Raw genomic sequence first — 18,002 nt, 5'->3', positions numbered from 1 at the left:
GTCCCTTCCCCCACCGGCTCCCTGCATTTCCGCCAATCAAGCAACATAACCGCCAAGCTATTCAGCCTAAACCAGGCAGCCATGAAACCCTCCCATATCCTGAAGACTCAACTAGGTTCTGCTTTATCATCTCTAGCAACCTCGCTATAGACCTTGAACTGCAACGCCGTTTCTTTAAAAAGGAAACAAAGAGAGGAGAGTGGATCTCTCGAAGATTCTGCAGAAACAAGAGCTCTGCTGCACCCACTGGAAATGCACTATGTTCTGTAACTGCTGTCCCGGTCTGTTTGCAGACTTTACTGGCTTCTGGCTGCCGCAGTGTGCCTGTCCCTCCCCCCCACCCCACCCTTCTGTCAAGGTCCGCACCTCCCAGTAGCTGGCCACTTCCTTGACAAGCAACCTGGGGAAATTGCATCACGCTGAGGAGGCCTGGCTTCCTTACCCGGAAGACAGAAACAACTGCAGATTCCCTCACGGAGCTGTCGGATGGGGAGAGGGCACTGCGCACGGGGGGAAGTGAGCAGCAGCTACGGAGGTTACCTGGGCTTGCAGAGCCTTCTGGTGACTATGAGAGCAGAACTGGGAGAAGAAAGGCAGTGTTCAGAGTTTAGCCTCTGAGAGCAGAATTCCCGTTCAAATCCTGGCTTCCTCTAAGGGCAGACAGCTCCACCAGAGCTCCACCCAGGCTTCATCCTGCCTGTTATGGCAGGCACAGGAGGCTAACGCATAACGCATTCAGGCGTCCCTACCATCGTCACACTCTGTAACTGAGATGTTGTCAACCAAGCCGTGTATGGATCAAATATTACTTGACAGAGAAGACCCAGGAGGGTTGGTTACACAGGTGTAGACATTTGTCCAAACTCCAAATGGCCTGCTTAAGATATATGTTTCATTATATACAAATTTTAGCTAAAATTAATGGCAAGCATGCTGAAGTACTTAAGGGTGACAGGAAGTGTGTCTGCACCTTGCTTTGAAAAGCACCCCCAAAAATAAAGGCTGGAGGACAGATAAAGGACATGAAAAGAGCCACATGAAAAGCAAATGCAGCAAAATGTCAGCAGGTAGGTGTTTGGGTATAAACTCTTCTGGACATATGAAATGGCAAAATTAAAATGTTAGCAGAGCACCTGACACATAGCAGACACTCAAAACTGTTCAGTCCCTTGAACTTGAGGATTCCAATTGACCAATCTTTGAACGACGTGATGAACTTAGGCAGAAACAGATTTCCAGAAAATCTTTAAAAGAGGACCTTCTGCCGAACAAATAGACTGGCAAATAAAAATCAATTTGGATGCCACAAAAATGAACCACCACAAGAGGCACTCCGCTAACAAGCTCGCCTTTCTTCTCTATGGGCATGCAACTGCACAGCCAAATAAACCCTGAAGTTCGAAGGACCAGCTTCCTCTCCCTAAGCAGGGTGGGTAAACTCAGATTCTTAAGACATTCAAGTCATCATATCTTTCAAAGGAAGGAGGCTAAAGCCAAGAAATTAATCATGAGGTCTCGTTTCAAGTAAGCACATGGGATGTTCCCAGCCCCCCAAAAACCTAGCCAAGTGCAGAGCATTTATTTTTCCTTCTAGACACCAGATGGCAGCAGTACCCAGTTCAAAATTCGACAACAACAAAGTCCCGCACACGCAGCCCAACTGAAGACTTTTTTAATCGGGTATAATCTCTATACCGCTGTCCCTATAATCCAGCAAACTCCAGGATGGCCCCGGCGGATGGGACTGATACTTGCTGTCATACAATCTTATCCCATCCAGGGAAATTCCACTCAGATTATATCCCACTGTCCACCCAAAAACATCAATGAAAATAAAATAAAAACCCTTCCCCGACCCTGCCACTGGCGAAAGCAGTGGGCAACTGAAAAAAAAGCAAGGTGGCCATTTTAAACGTTACAAGGGGCCGGGGAGAGCACGCACCAAGAAATAAGACAGAGGAGTCGGGCCAGCAGACCCCGCGGAAAGCAGAAGCCCCTGTTCACGGGCAGCCCTGCTGGAGAGCGGGCCAGAGTGGCGGAAATTCCTGATTTGCAAGCACCATCTCCAGACTCTGAATGAGCTGATCTAAATTTCTAGAAAACAGACTCCGTGAGAACACAGGGCTATCGGACCAGTCCCTCTGTGCTAGTAGTTGAGTCATGATTCTAGAGGCTCTTCCTTGAAATTCATCAACCCTATGCTAGTCACCAACTTCTTTTTCTAGAAATTGAGGAGGGGGAGGGTCGCGGGTCGGGAGCTTAAAAAAATGGGGGGAGGGATGGTTTATTAGCACAAATGCTACAGATTCCAATGCCAGCTGCCTGCCCGGTGTGTCAATCCGAGAGTCAGTTCTTTGTTCCTCACTCAGGCATTTGAGGTTTCTGTGGAGACGTGAAGCATACCGGACAAGGGGGGAGAGTGTATTTGCTGGTGGCCGCCTGGCCGAGCCAAGAACAAAGGTGCTGGGCGGGCGGGCAGCCGGCAGGGCTGGTTTACCTGCTTGCCCCTGTAGAAAAGCCTCTGAAGGCCTGGCTCCACGTGGAACAGCTCCTGGATCTTTCTCCTCAGCTCTTCCACTTTGGTCAGCCTGGACAGTGAGTCCACAGTGTGGGTCACCTTCCCATCCATGGTACGAACCTGGATCCACATGGTGTCTGCTGGTGCTGAGGGAGAGAGCAGAACCCCTGGGTCAGTTCTGCCAGTCACCACACCAGTCATGCCAAACTCTGCTCATCCCTGCTTTTGTCCAGTCTGTGGATACCAGGAAATTCCCGAAAGGGCCCCCCAACCCCTTAGGCCCTACTGACTGCGAGCGCTGGCTGCGGGCCTGGCGGACTCAGTTAAGGCGTTAATGCATTAATGACTAGCCGCTGGAGGATTGAGGAGGGAGATGCAATTAGGGGGAGGCAAAGGCATCTCCAACTGTTCAATCAAATCCTAGCCGCCCCCACCCCGGACCCCCGCCCCGGCTTTTCAGAGGGGAACAAACACCAAAGTACAGCGAAGTAGGCGGACACCGTCCAGCGGTGAGTGGCCGAGTTCGTTCATTCATTCATTCATTCATTCCCCGATGAATGCTGACGCGAGAAAAAACTAAAAGTCCGGCTCGGCTTGGAACTTCACAAGTCCCAGGGGAACTCAACTAAGTATGACCAAGGAGGGGGACCTCATCGGAAACTCGCCACCCCCGGACCCCTCGGCGCTGGAGGCCCCCTGCCACCCCCGCGCGCGCGTGCGCGACGGGGGCGGCCCCGCGGTGGCCATAGCAACCGGCCGCCCCGTCCCGGCCACCCCCGCGCGCGTCGCGCAACTCACCGCAGTCCCACGGAGGCCCCGCGCGTCGGCTCCCTTTCCCCGGACCCCAACCCACGGCCCCAGAGCCCCTCTTATACGCCCTCCCGCCAGTGCAGGCCACGCCAGCCAGCCCACGCCCACCCCCACCACAGGGACCGGCCCAGGGGCCCCGCGCGCCAAGTCCCGCCCCCCTTCACTTGAGCCCAACAGCTCATTGGCTTCGCCGCGCCCGGCCGCCCCGCCCCGCGCGCTTCCCATTGGCGCAGACGTGCCCGGGGAACGAAGGGCGCGCGAAATCGGGCCCGGGCGCGACAATTGAATCGCGGGGCGCCCCGCGCGCAGGCGCGGAGCCTGACATCCTCCCCCGCGGCTCGCCGGGCCCTCCCCCACAGGGCCGGCGCGACCCCCGCGGCGCCCCGGGCGTGCTCGGCTGGCCCTCGCCGGGCCGGGGGTGCCGGGGCTGCGCGCAACGGCCGGCGGGGAGGAGCGCCGAGCCCGAGGACAGGGCGGGCGGCCCCGCGCGGGGCAGGCGTGCGCCCACACTGGCCACGCGCCGGGCCGGCTCCAGAAAGTTTTGCGAACTCTCCGCCCCGGCGCGCCGGGTCCTCCCGGGCCGGGCTGGCACCGCGATCCTCCGGGCCGCTCACCTTTCCGGCCGCCCTGATCCACTCGCCTGCCTGCGCGCCTTGCCCGGCTGGGATGGTGATGGAGCCGCGAACGTGGCCCGGGCCCGCGAGGACGTGCTGGTACCGGAGCGCCTGGACAGCCTGCACTGCCCCCCGCGCCGCCGGCTGCTCTGATTTTTTTTCCCGCGAAAACTCGGCGTTTGGGAGTTGCGGGGCCGCGGGAGGCCGTGCCAGGGGCGGGTGTCTGCCTGGTGATTGGCCGTCACAGTGGCGGGAAGCGAGAAAGGGGGTGGGGGGCGCCCCCGCCTCTGTCCACCCCCCCTCCGCCCAGCGGGCCAGGGCCCCGCCCAGCACTGCGCGCTCTGCTGAGCGCGCCCAGCGTGCAACGGGGCCTGGTGGCGGGACCGGGCCCCCCACCTTTCGTGGCCCCTAGGAACCGCCCCCCCCAAGGCTAGAAACCCCCTGACTTCTCTAAATCCATTCACACAACCCCCCTGTCCGGGCACGCACTGACCGGTAGGGCAAGAAAGGTCGAATCACTGAGTGGGTGGACAGGCGGGAATGTGAGGGGCCACCCCACGAGACCCCCTGAACTGCCATAGCCGGCCTACTCTCCCCCAGCTCCAGTTCTAGGGCCTGCGATTCCCACCCTACCCACCCGCGGGGCTTGTTTGCTGGTTTTTCCCGCCTCCTTTTCCCGCCTTCTCCGAGCTGTCCAGGAGGGCAGGGCCGCCCTGCCCCCTCTGCCCTGTCTGCTCCTCTCTGGCCAGTCTTGGAGGGCACACATCGACCCATGTTAGGTACCTACAAAGCTCTTGGGCAGGGTGCTCAGAGCTGGAGGGCTCAATACTGGTCAAGGTCGACCCTTTGGGCATTCTCCAGGAGGGTGAATTCTTGCTTGGGGAGACAAGAAATGAATGAATAAAGCTAATCATTTCAGATGTTACCAATTACAATGAAGAAATGAATGCTTAAGACAACAGCTGGAGAGTGATGGGTTGGCCATGTGGGGGTGAGGGGTATATTTTGGTTAAAGTGAATGCTGTGGGCCTCCCTGAGCAGATACCATTTCAGCTGAGATGAGAAAGGACTGCGCCGTCAGTCATGGGTAGCCCACATCACAGGTAGTAAGTAGGTAGTGACAGCCTACCCAAGTTTGTGAAGCAAATGAGATCTTCCAAATTGATCACACCTGCTGCAGGAAGTTGACCTCCTGGCGAGAGCCTATTATGTTTGTACCTGCGGTTGCAAAACAGCACACCCCAAAGAAGGAATACACTCTTCACTTGTGTTTGGTGCAGGCCGCAACCCCAGGTTGCTTGGATTTCTGAAGTTACCACAGAAAGAGGTGTCTGGCTTTCCCTGCAAAAAAGATCATGAGGGAAGGTGAGGCAGAGCCCCATTACTCAAGTCATTTCAAGAACGTGGGAGAGGTTGCTTGGGTAAATAATGAGGTAATATGGATAGGTAACCATGCCAGACATCACTGAAAGCAGCTTACAAACCAGTTAGAGAGACAAGATGTCGATGTCCACAAACTACGTCCTATGTAAAGTGAAGGACACAACAAGGACCATAAGTAAGGATGGCCAGTATCTGGAAAATGGACACTTCCTAGTGCTTCTTCTGATTTGGTGTCTTTTCCACTTTGACACTAACCCACCCCCAGAGACCAGGAATAACCCCTAGTGTGCAAAGGGTCTCAATTTCCCTTTTGTAATATGCTCTTAAAGATCATTCAGTCATGCGCCTCCCCAGTGGCGCAGTGGCTGAGCACTGGGTTGCGAAGGTGCCCGCAGCCTCTGCAGCGCCGGTTCGATCCCTGGCCGCAGGGCGAGGGTCCCACATGGCACGCAGACCTCTCCTGCCGCCCGCTGCTCCCCTCAGCAGTGTATTTCGTCAGTCTGCCTGTTCTGCTCTCCGCTCTGGCTCTGGTGAATTCTCTCACCCTCCCGTGCTTCTGACAGTGCTTGTATAAATAAATAAATATTTTTTTTTAAAAAAGGTCATTCAGTCATTCAACAAACTTTTCTTGACAACCCACCGTAGTCTGATCCAGACTTTGAGTTCAGCTGCCATTGGTGGACACAAACACAGAGACAAAGAGCCATGGGGGGTGGGGGCGGATATTCTATCTAATGGGGGAGACGAAGACAGGAAGAGGACTGTTGGTTGTGCAGGGAGTTGGTGCTTCATGACAGTGTCTGTGGGGTTTTTTTTAAAGATTTATTTATGCATATAAGAACTGGGGTACAGGCCAGAGTGGGGAGCAGAACAGGCAGACTGAAATACACTGCTGAGGAGAGCAGCGGGCAAGTCAGGAGAGGTCTGCTGCGCCATATGGGTAGTTCCCTGGCCTGGGATCGAACTTGTGCTGTAGTAGCTGCAGATAGCTTCATAGGTTGCGTCTTAACCCCATGAGCCTCCAGGGAGGCCCAACAGTGTTTAGATGGAGCACACGATGCTTTGCGCATCTTCAGGATATACCAGATTTTGTGGCCTGGCTACATCTATAATTTTTTTCTAACACAGACTGGTATAAATATACAGCCATTATAATGACAATGGTTGTCTGTGAATCACCCGAAACCATGTGTGGGCCCTGAGAGGTGTGCATACCACATTTTGGGGCTACCTGATAGGGCAGAAAATACCTCTGGGCTCGTCCCCAGGCCTCTGCACCTGTAAATGGAGCTCATAATGCCTACCTCATCAGAATGGTTGGAAGAATTCTTCAAACCCAGGTCCCTATACCCCTGGCATGATGGCTGGTATTCCCTGTGTGGCAGGAATATCGGGGTTTTGTGGTTGTTGTTTATTTCCTAGAAAAACAACAACGATAACCCACCAGTCTGCCATTGCACAAAACAGTGAGGACCCTGTGGTCTCCAAGCTGCCGCCCACCCTCATACAACATCCTTGCCTCCCTCCTGGCATTGGAAACTCCTTCCCGGAACTCTGGCTGGATGATGTCACAGACAAGTGACCTCACTGCAACCAAGGCATGGGGGAGGGGGAAGGATGTTCTTCTACTACCCCAACCCCCCATGTCTGTGGTGAAGTCTATCGAATTAGTGCTGCCCAAGGATGCAATCTACCTGGCCGGCTCCAGCATAAAAGGGGAGGTGGTGCTAACCCTGAACAGTACACTTGTGGACCCCATAGTGAAGGTGGAGCTCGTGGGAAGGGGTTACGTGGAGTGGAATGAAGAAATTGGGGCATCCCGTGACTATAGCAGAGATGTTATTTGCAACAACAAGGCTGACTACGTGCATAAGAAAAAGACGTTCCCAGTGGCGGGTAAGGCCAGCAGCCAGCTGTAGCCGAAACGGGAACCTGGGTCTGGAAGGGAAACCATCTTAGGGATCGATGAACCCCCAGGCAAAGAGAAATGGACAAACCCCCTAGGAGGGAAGCCATGTAGAACAATGACCATCAGATACACCTAACACAAAAATAACAAAATATATAAAGCTAGCCAGAGCCCAGATACTCAAAATGAAGTTTCAAAGAAGTCCCCTTGAAAAATGCCATTCTCAACCCAATAACCCCTTTTGGGAGGTCCATACAAACTGTTCCTGTGATTTTACCCATAAACATCATCCAGTGAAACCCAAGGAGTTCTGTGGTCATGGGAAAGAGTCTGGGGACAGAAGACAGGGAAACCCATTGTGGGAAGGAATGAGTCATCTCTAACTCCACGATTCAGATCTAAAGTCTAGAGAGACATATGTCCTTCCCAAAATGTGTTCATGGAGGTGTTTCTGGGTATTCCATGACCAAGTTGAACACTTGGTCGATGTTCAGAGTTTAATTTTAGACTGTAGATAGGGCGCTCACAGAGTTTCCTCAAGATGGGCTATGAACCTCAAATCTGGCTGGCCATGGGATTATGCAGGAAAGGCAAGGCAACTTGCTGGACCTTGACATTCAGCAATTATGTCTCTGTCCCAGTTAAAATGGGAGTAGGACTAAGTCCTCCCTCATAGGATTGTTCTAAGGGCTTCGTATGTAAAGGACTTAGGATAGTGCCAGCTATACAGTAGGTGCTCACTCAGAGTTAGTCCTTTCAACCAAAACACTCCCCAGAATTAGGTAACACCCTTTCCCATCCCCAAGCATTTTCCCCAGAAGCTTCAACCTGAAGCCTGGCATGGGTTCACGCGCTCATTTCACACACAGCACTGTGCCAGGAGCTCACAGGAACACAAACAAAACAGACAGAGGTCCCCCGAGTGCTTGGGGTTGCATCAGGTGTGGAGGACATGATAATAAAGGGGTTTTGGAGAAATGCAAGAAAAATAAATAAATGGGGAGATCACAGAAAGGGGGAGCAGTTGAGTCCCACCCTGGTCCTCAGTCACCTCTCAATCAAATATTAAGCACTTACTGTTTGCAATGCATTGAAGCCCAACATCTGTGAGGACAGAGTTATTTGCTTGCCTTGCTCACTGCTGTGGATACTGCCTAAAACAACCTCTGGCACACAGTAGGTGCTCAAGATTGTTGAATGAATACGTAGCTGAACTGTGAAGGCCCAGAAGTGAGCAAATCCTCAGCCACATCACGCACCTGACCAGCTGAGCCCTAAGCCAATTTTTTTTCTTCTTGGATAAATATGTATGGGCCATGCAGGTCCCTAAAAGCACAGAGTTCAGCCAAGCTCAGGGACAGATCAACCAGGCCCAAAACAATCTCCCCACCAAAACAATAAGTGAAAGGAAAAAAATTCTAGAACCTTCTGATGGCATTGGTGTGTTTTGCTTTCAGATAATTGGTTAAGTGCAGGCAGCCACACCTTTGACTTCCATTTCAACTTACCTCCCAGGCTTCCTTCTACGTTCATCAGCAAAATGGGCCACGTCTCCTACTTTTTGCAAGCTTCCTGCATGGGTCGGGAGCGCATCCTAGCGAAGAAGCGAATATACTTGTTGGTTCAAGGGACTTCCAACTTGCACAACGAAAAACCATTGCAGGTAGAGATGGGGAAGGAGCAGAGGTGGGACTTGTCCTCGAAACCGCCCTGCAGGCAGGGGGAAAATAGGTGGGCAGGAGACAGAAAAGACCCCAATGGGGAAGTAAGAAAGATACTGGCAACTCCCCAGAGCCAGCAAGCTGACAAAAGGTGAATCAGAAACCAAGGCAGGAACTAAGGCAGCAGCTCTCATCTAGGGTTAATATGCCCCGCTGGGGAGACTGGGCAGTGCCTGGAGGCAGATGTGGCTGTCACCATGGGGAAGAGTGCTATTGGGTAGAACCCAGGCATACTGTTCAACCCCCCACAGTGCCCAGGACAGACCTGAATGTCGAGCCTGGGCAAGTCAAGACTGATGGAGACCCTCAGTGAGAGAGAGCCCTGGGCACTTGGTGCAGCTCTGGGCACTGTAGCCCTTAGACAATAAAAATGGTCCCCGATATCCTCTAAGAAGCAAGGAAAGGGGGTGGCCTCAGTATCAGGGAAAGGAAGGGCAGGTGGCTTGGGTCCGTCTCAATGGAGAGCTCATGAAGGCCAATTGCAGAGACGGAAGTCAGGGAGGGTGGAGCATCATTGACCAAAGTCACTTCATCTGGCTGGGAACTCATTTGTTATGAGAGCCTTGTGGCTGGGAGGGCTGGCTTTTCACTGTAGATGGCCAGTTAAAACCCCTGTGCCCCATCTACCTGCTCTATGGCCCTTTGCAAATTATGTTGCCTTTCTGTGTCTCCGTTTCCTTGTCTATAAAATGAGCTCATAGATAGAGCCTGCTTCAAGGTGGCTGAAGGACCAATGAGTCGACTGAATGCAAGTCTGGGGCTTTGCACAGTGCCTGGCATGGGTTGGGGATGGTGGTGTGCCCCATAAATCTTGTCGCTGGGGGTGTTGTTATCTGCTTAACAAGGCTGATTGCCAACCCTGCCAACCTCATGGGATGATCAGAAAGATCCCTGAGAGAGGCTTGGAGGTAGGTTAGCCCTGAGAGGATGAGCAGGCCTAAATTCAGAACCACTTGGCTACCTGTGTGACCTTGAGCCGCTGATTCCCTCTCTGGCGTGCCCCTTCAAAGCTGATCTGGCTGCAGATTGCACAAGGCAGGAGTTGGAGCAAAAACATTAGCATGGGGTGGGACCAGGTTTCAGATCTCCCTGCTGGCACTTCCTTAGCTGGATGTGTTACAGGACAGGGAGAGGGGCAGCCCAAACCCTGCAAACCTGCCTATTCTAAATGGGTTCTGCCATCCGCTGCATCAACACAAAACATATAAGACTTTAATGGGAAGGAACTTTAATAAAACTAGGAAACAATACAGGAAAGGCAAAGAATCTAGTTTCTAAATGAAGCACCCAAAGTGACCCGTCCCCTCATGAGTAAAAGTCCATCCATATGGGATCGGCCCAGAGCAAGACCCCAAAGCCTGCCACAAGTCTAAAGCATCTTCCAGTGGGGACCCACAGAAAAGGGCCAGAAACAACCAGACAAGCCCGGAAGGAAAAGAGCAAAATCAAAATCAAGATAAAAGCTGCCATTGTCACCTCCCCACGGGTCTCACCCACATCTGTGTCACCCAGTCCACGACCAAAAGACAAGTGCAGTTTCTTCACGTGTCTCTAGGCTCCATGCGCCTCCTCCAGGTCTCCTTCTGGCTCCATCTTGCTTCCTTCCTTCCTCAGTCAACCTCTGCAGCCTCTTCTCTCCCTGCTCAGCTCCACCCTCCATTTGGGTGGGGCAGGGAACCTGGAACCTCCCCCTTTCCTGGGGACCACCCTGTTACAGATGGCCTAGGGCAATTAACAGCACCTCAAAGAGCCTAATCCATACAATGGGAATAAAAGTGAAACTACTTGCCTCTTTAGGTGCTTGGGAGGAATGGTAAAGCACTCAGCTCATTGTCTGCAGAGGAAATGCCCAGTAAGTAGGAAGAACGCCATTCCCCTAGCAACAAAGGGAGTTGTCGTTAAATTTTGAGAGTATGAAAACACTTTGTTTTTCAAGTATTCAGTATTGCTTTAACCACAGTGGTTAAAGGTGGCCTTTTTGAGAAAGTGACATTTTAACAGAAAATCAAAAGAGGAGAGGAAGAAAGCCATGGGGATATTTGAGGGTAGAGTCTTCCAGGCAGCAGCCATAGCACGTGCAAAGGCCCTGGGGCAGTACTATGCCTGGCATGTTGGTGGAATCACAGGCGGTCTGCAATGCTGGAGCAGAGTGAGCAAAGGAGAAAGAAGGGAGGAGGTGAGCAGAGAGGGAAAGCGGCAGACTGCACAGGGCTGGGTAGGGGTTGGGGAGGTTTGGGCCTTTCTTCTGAGGGAGAAGGGAGACCTGGAAGGTTGTGGGCAGAGGATGTGGGGGTGGGGAACCTGACTCCTTGCTGCTTTTCAAAGGATAAATGTTGGGGGCAGGGTGAGAGCTAGAGCTGGGGAACCAGGACAGAGGTTACTTCTCTGATTAGGTGAGAAATGACGAGCTTGGCCAGGTAGAAGCAGAGTCTTTCTCTGAGTGGCCAGAGGGGAGTCAGGTGGTACCACCCCTCCACTACCCTCACAAGGCCCTGCCCTGTCCCCTCCCTGCCCTTGTCTCTTCCCTTTCTCCCCCTCACCCTGCTTCAGTCACACAGGTCTCCTCTTTGTTCCTTCCACATGCCACATCCTGTCCCAGGGCGTTTGCACTGGTTGTGTCCTCTGCCTCAAACACCGTGAGACAAACTTCCTATCCTTCCTCGTTCTTCAGATCTTTACTCAGAAGTCATATCTTAACTCACCTGCAGTGCTGATGGGAGCCATATAACCCTATCTATCCAAATTAATGCCCCAGCCATTCTCTTCTAGAAATTTCTCTTATTGATACAGTTTCCCAGATGCAGCATTGTTTGTAAAGTGGCAAAAAATTGGAGCCAGCTTAAAATGTCTGCTACTAAGGGAATTGTTAAAAGGAGAAATACCCAGTCCAAGGAATAATCTATAGATATAGTCAAGAGGAAAAGAAAGAAAGTGAGACAGAAACAGGCAAAAAGGGCCACGCTCCATGTCAGATCTCCAGATTGCTGGGCTGAGTGAAGAAAGCAAAGTATGGCCCGGCACCGTCAGTGGTGGAAACAAGATATGCAGGTGTGGCAAAGTCTCTGCAAGGAGAGCAGAGACCGATGCAGAAGCTGCCTCTCAGGAGGACACTGAGGAGCTAGGGGGAGCAAAACTACCCCCCTCCTTTTTTTAAAAAAAAGCTGTTTTATTGAGATCTAACCACATACCTTATAATTCACCTTTTAAAGTATATGATTCCATGACTTCCAGTGTATTCACAGTCATGCAACTGTCACCAAAGTCAATGTCACACACCTTCTTACCCATAAAAGAAATCTTGCATCTCTTAACCATCACACCCCAACCTTCCCATGCCACCCTCCTCCCCAATCCAAACAGAAATCTATTTCCTGTCTCTCTGAATTTGCCTGCATTGGACATTTCATATAAATGGAATCATACACTCCATGATCTTTTATGTGAAACATATGCCACAATGCAGTGTTTTCACACCCACCCATGCTGTATTGTGTGCCGGCGTGTCCTTGCTTTTTATGACTGACTGACACTCCCCTGTGGGTCGCATCCCATTTTGGTTGTGATGGGTGATGGACACTTGAGCTGTTTCTATTCCTGGCCGTTATAAATCATGCTGCTGTTAACATGTGTGTACAAGTTTTGCATGGACGTACCTTTGGTTTCTCTTGGGTAGGTGCATGCAGTGGCCACATTGGATTATGTTAACTTTACTTCCCCTTTTGAGAAAATGCCGCACTGTGTCCTACCAGCTGCCCCATTTCACCCCACCAGCAACATGTAGGGTGCACATACCTTCTGCTCTTTGTACCTTTCGAATTTTGAACGCTGTAACCCATTGCTGCTTCCAAGAGTAAGTTCCATTTGGAAGGAAACCCGTCCCAGGTTCCTTTCCTCATCATCAGCTCTGAGACCCCACCCCAACTTCCCTTATCTCATTCCTCTGTATTAGTTCCCTATTCCTCCTCTTCACTGTCCCTATCAGAAATGACCTGGTTCATTTTCAAGTGCATCATTTACATCTTCCTATCAGGGCAGGGATGGGGCTGGTCTTTGCTTACTATGGGCTTTCCTTTAACTTGGTCCCAAGTTGATGCCAGTAAACATGACTGTGTCAATGAATCCTCCCCAAATTTCATACATGCCAAAGGAATGTGGGGTTTCAATAAACTCTCACATCTAGGATATCCAATGTTGGTTTTACACACCATCATTCTTGGGAATCAGGGCCCTTTGGCCACCTGGCCTGGACTGGCTTGGGGATGTCTGCCAGGCCCCCACTGGTACTTCTTGGCACCACCTTCAGGATCAAGACAGAACTACCAGCTTTGTCTTGAGCAGCCAGTTCCTTAACGCCTGCAGGGTTCTAACGCATAAAAGGAATTTTCGAATAAGACTGGAGGGATTTAGATTAGGAAGACTGAAGAGAGGCAGGGGCCAGAAGAGGGCAGGAGGTGAGGTCAGAGGTCAGGGGTCAGTCTGAGGTCTCTAAGAGGAAAGACAGAGGACCTGGAGTAGTGATTTTCAGACCTTGGCCATCACCCACTCAGTAGTGGGTTATAAAATCAATTGAGCCAGTCACAAGCATATTTTTATAAAATGAAAGAATAGACATGACCAAAGTAGAAAATATCAGGAAAAAAAAAACAATTTTGTGGGTTGCAAACTTGTTTTTATAAAATAAAAAAGGAACAAAGACTACAATAAGTAGAATAGAAAATATTAAAAAATCCATTTGGTGAATCTCAATGAACACTTTTTAAATGAAAGACTGGAGTAGAATATGTCAAAATATAAATTTGGTGGGTGCAACAACTTTGATTTTATAAAATCAACAAGTAAGACAAATTAGAACAGTACCGAATAAGTAGAGTAGATAGAATATGCCAAAAAAAGATATTTTTGGTAGGTTACAACAAACTAACTTTTATTAAATTTTTATTTTATATAAAACAAAACCATAGAAAAAATACAGTAAGCAGATTAGAAGTAGCAAAACCATTTCAGGGGATTGCAGACTTAAAAAAAAATGATTAGAGGGGCCTCCCTGGTGGTGCAAGGGGTTAAGTCACAGCACTCTGAAGCTATGGGAAGCCACTGCAGCATGGGTTCGATCCCCCACCAGGGAACAACCTACATGGTGCAGCAGACCTCTCCTGACTCACCAGCTGCTCCCCTCAGCAATGTATTTCAGTAGATACACCTATTCTGTTCCCCACTCTGTCACTGGCAAATCCTCTCACCCCCCACACCTCTGGCCTGTACCCCAGCTCTTGGATGCATAAATAAATAAATCTTTTTTAAAAATGACTAGAATAAAATAGAAGAGAATAAAGTAAAATTGAAAATATCGTAGACATGTAATAAGGCTGAGTATGACATATTATGCATTTTATGTCTCTTTCATAGATGTAGAAGTAAATACAGATTGTGTGCTTTGCCGCGGTATTAAAATCTATGTTGGAAATATGAGTTGTGGTTAAAAATAAAATAATAATGTAGGTCAAATACTGTATGTGGCCTACAAAGCCTAAAATATTTATTATCACACCCTTTACAGGAAAAAATTGCCAAGTGTGTGCCCTACAGCAGTTCTTCCTTGTGCATAAGCCCAAGAAAAGTGTTTTCAGGATGCTCCATCTAATGCTTTCATGATATCAAATCCATGGAAACAATATTGCGATGTCCATCAAGAGGCGGGTGGGGAAGTTGCTGTGCAACACCCTCACTGGTCGTCATGAAAACAAATGAATGTGAAGGACAGGCCCAATGTGAGTGCAGTGCAAATGCAGGATGTTGAGCTAGGAAAGCAGGTTGCTGGGAAATATAGCTGGATTTATTCAGAGTATTAAAATATGTAAAATAACATCAAATCACAATTTTCACCCCCAGATAATGTGAAAGTACACAAGAGTGACAGATGTCACATTTTTTAAAAAAGATTTATTTATTTATACAAGAACTGGTGTACAGATCAGAGGCCTGGGAGGGTGAGAGAATTCACTAGAGAGAGCAGGGAGCAGAACAGGCAGACAGACCGAAAACGCTGCTGAGGGGAGCAGGCAAGACTGGAGAGGTCTGCCATGCTATGTGGGACTCTGCCTCACCAGCCTGGAATCAAACCCGTGCTGCAGAGGCTGCAGTCAGCTTCACAGCGCAGCACTCTACCCACTGCACCACCAGGGAGTCCCCAGATGTCACACTGAGAACCCACAAACCCACAAGATTTCAGTCCAATTGGTATTTTTTTTCTTGAACTGATTGGAAGACATCTTTAGGCTTATATTATTCTTTACACACTTTTTTCTAAAACTATGTATCAGGCCTCCCTGGTGGCGCAGGCAGTTGAGCGCCGCACTGTGGCACTGTCCGCAGCTTCTGCAGCACAGGTTTGATCCCTGCCAGCCAGCAAGAATCCCACATGGTGCAGCAGACCTCTCCTGCCTCACCCGCTGCTCCCCTCAGCAGTGTATGTCATCAGTCTGCCTGTTTGGTTCCCTGCTCTGTCTCTGGTGAATCCTCTCACCCTCCCGTGCATCTGGCTTGTATCCTGGTTCTTGTATAAATAAATCTTAAAAATAAATAAATAAATAAAACTCTCCTGTGTGTTTGGAATAAGAGAACACATGTACAAGATCACAATTACTATAAAATTCAGGATTGCTGCACTTTGGGGGTAGAGGGAGGAAGTTGGGCCTGTCTGAGAGTTTTTAAATTTTAATTTATTTTTTTTAGATTTATTTATTTATGCATACAAGAAGTGGGGTACAGGCCAGAGGTATGGAGGGTGAGAGCATTCACCAGAGACAGAGCAGGGAACAGAACAGGCAGATTGACTGAAATACACTGCTGAGAGGAGCAGTGGGTGAGACAGGAGAGGTCTGCCGCACTGTGTGGGTAGCTCCCTGGCCGGGGATTGAACTTGTGCTGCAGTGGCTGCAGACAGCTTCACAGGTTGCATCTTAACCGTTGTGCCACCGGGGAGGCCCCATGTGAGAGTTTTGGGGGCAAAATTTGCAAATTTCTACTTCTTGACTTAGGTGGAGTTTATAAGGGAGTGGTCATAATGAGTCACGAGATAATACATTTGTTTGGTAGGGTTTTCTGTAGCTGAGCTATATTTTCTGATAATGGTTAAGTGTTTTTGAAAAATGCTTAGTTATGATTAACTAAGCATGATTAGGTATGATTAACCCCAAATTCAAGAAAATAGTTACAACCAAGGAGGTAGAGGTAGGAATGGTACTAGCGAGGGTTCCACAGGTGTTTCAAATCTATCTTCAATGCTTTATTTTTATTTAAAATTATAAAATATATACATAACATTTACCAACTTAACCATTTTTAAGCCTACAGTTCAGTAGCGACAAATATGTTAACAATTGTCTAATTCTGATGTGTCATATCTTACATGAATACAGACTGACATTAATCGGAAGCAGTCCTAAGTGCTGGTAAAGCAGATAGTAGAAACATGGCAGTGGTGTGTTAGAAAATGCCTAACCATCTCTGGTACAGGGTGACTTGATTTGTAATATTTGTCAATTACCCTATCATGGCCCAGTTACCAACCATCCTAAGCTCACCCCATATCACATCAAATCTTTTAAAATATTATTCATGGGCCTCTCTGGTGGCGCAAGGGGTTAAGATGCAACCTGTGAAGCTCTCTGCAGCCACGGCAGCACGAGTTTGATCCCCCGGCTGGCCAGGGAGCTGACCCACATGGCGCAGCAGACCTGACCTGTCTCACCTGCTGCTCCCCTCAGCAGTGTATTTCAGTTGATCTGCCTGTTCTGTTCCCCGCTCCATCTCTGGTGAATCCTCTCACCCCCCACAACTCTGGCCTGTACCCCAGCTCTTGTATGCATAAATAAATAAATCCTTAAAAAATATTATCAACAAATTAAAAGTAGGATGATACCCAAGTCACACATTAAATCTAATGTATGTATGACTTTATCTGCAATCCAGTACTACTTGATACATGAGCTACACTAAGAGGCATATTTAAGCACATTATATCATTTCCACTCTACTGTTTTCTTTTCATGATTCAGGGCCTGTAATGTTTTCTCCTTAAGTCTGCAGTACTTGGATAAACTGTAGGTCTAAGGCTTAGACAGAAAGACATTCCCTGTTTTCCAGAAAACTAAGGCTCAGAGATGTCAAGTCACTTTTCAAGGTCACACAGCAAGTAAGTAACGGAGCTGGGGGTTAAGTCAGAATCTCGTGGCTTTCTTAGGCCTATTTGACAGATAAGGAAATTGATACTCAGAATGGCAAAAGGCCTTGATTAAAGAAGCTGGGAGATAATTCCAGGTTCTGGGGTATAAAATCCCAAAGTCTCTGGAGTCCACTCAATGCCCCTCTTAGGAGAGTCTCCAAAGGCCTAGAGATTGGAGGAGGTATAAAGGTGGAATGTTCAGCAGGTGTGTCTTATGGCCATGATCCCTCATCATTGTCTACCTCCCGCCTCTCCTACGTCTTCTAGAATCCCCTGTCTGTGCAAACTGAGAAGAAAGTGTCCTACAACTGCTGTAGTCAAGGTACCATCTGCCTACAAATCCAGATGGAAAAGAACAACTTCATGCCAGGGGAGAGAGTCATTTTCACCACGGAAATCAACAATCAGACCAGCAAGTCCATCAAGAGCGTCATCTCTGCCCTCTACGCCTACGTGCAGTACGAGGGCTTCACGCCCAATGCCGAGCGGCGGTCTCGAGTGGACAGCAACGAGCTGCTGAGGCAGGAAGCCAATACCCAGATAACACCCTTCAATACCACCAAGATCGTCAGCGCCTTCAGCCTCCCGCAGGTGATGTCCGTCAGCAGCAGCACAGCAGACTACGAGATCATGAGCACCCACTATGAGCTGGTCAGCACTGTCCACCTACCCTGGTCCCTCACCAGCGTGAAGGTCAAGGTCCCCATCATCATCACCAGTGCCCCAGTGGACTCAGACCGCTTCCTGCTGTCGGGGGAGGGCGTGTTAACCTGTGAGTCAGAATCTGCAGAGTTAAGTACCCAAATTTCTAAATAGTAAAGAC

General features: G+C 49.7%; 2 protein-coding genes across 5 annotated transcripts in view; one reads left to right on the top strand and one right to left on the bottom strand.

Annotated features, from left to right (window-relative positions):
* UHRF1 (ubiquitin like with PHD and ring finger domains 1) overlaps positions 1–6,844 on the bottom strand; it is a 40,566-nt gene extending 33,722 nt beyond the window's left edge. Inside the window, exons 1-3 of one of the 4 annotated variants that reach the window (XM_037505136.2) lie at positions 6,630–6,844; positions 5,161–5,283; positions 2,498–2,664 (exon numbers count right to left, since the gene is read on the bottom strand). In XM_037505136.2, coding sequence (XP_037361033.1) covers positions 2,498–2,650 — 153 coding nt within the window. In that variant the 5' untranslated portion in view covers positions 2,651–2,664; positions 5,161–5,283; positions 6,630–6,844. Of the gene's footprint in view, positions 1–2,497; positions 2,665–3,000; positions 3,185–3,316; positions 3,371–3,942; positions 4,112–5,160; positions 5,284–6,629 lie in introns of those variants that run through there. The other 3 variants (XM_037505137.2, XM_037505138.2, XM_037505135.2) reach the window with 3 other exon arrangements.
* Positions 6,845–6,913: 69 nt separating this feature from the next.
* On the top strand, positions 6,914–18,002 carry ARRDC5 (arrestin domain containing 5). Its single transcript, XM_037505139.2, has 3 exons — positions 6,914–7,221; positions 8,692–8,897; positions 17,447–18,002. Exons 1-3 carry the CDS (start codon positions 6,969–6,971, stop codon positions 17,993–17,995), a joined length of 1,008 nt encoding a protein of 335 aa, XP_037361036.1. The 5' UTR covers positions 6,914–6,968; the 3' UTR covers positions 17,996–18,002.

This window comes from Talpa occidentalis, unplaced genomic scaffold, assembly GCF_014898055.3.
Source record: "Talpa occidentalis isolate TD23 unplaced genomic scaffold, MPIMG_talOcc4v2.1 talOcc4.12, whole genome shotgun sequence".
NCBI classification, from domain to species: Eukaryota; Metazoa; Chordata; class Mammalia; order Eulipotyphla; family Talpidae; genus Talpa; species Talpa occidentalis.
This window is presented reverse-complemented; position numbering and strand designations above follow the sequence as displayed.

Coding starts and splice junctions, on each gene's coding strand:
- ARRDC5 (XM_037505139.2), top strand. CDS start 6,969: ATGTCTGTGGTGAAGTCTATCGAATTAGTGCTGCCCAAGGATGCAATC. Junction 7,222..8,691: donor AAAGACGTTCCCAGTGGCGG/GTAAGGCCAGCA, acceptor TTTTGCTTTCAG/ATAATTGGTTAAGTGCAGGC. Junction 8,898..17,446: donor ACAACGAAAAACCATTGCAG/GTAGAGATGGGG, acceptor TACGTCTTCTAG/AATCCCCTGTCTGTGCAAAC.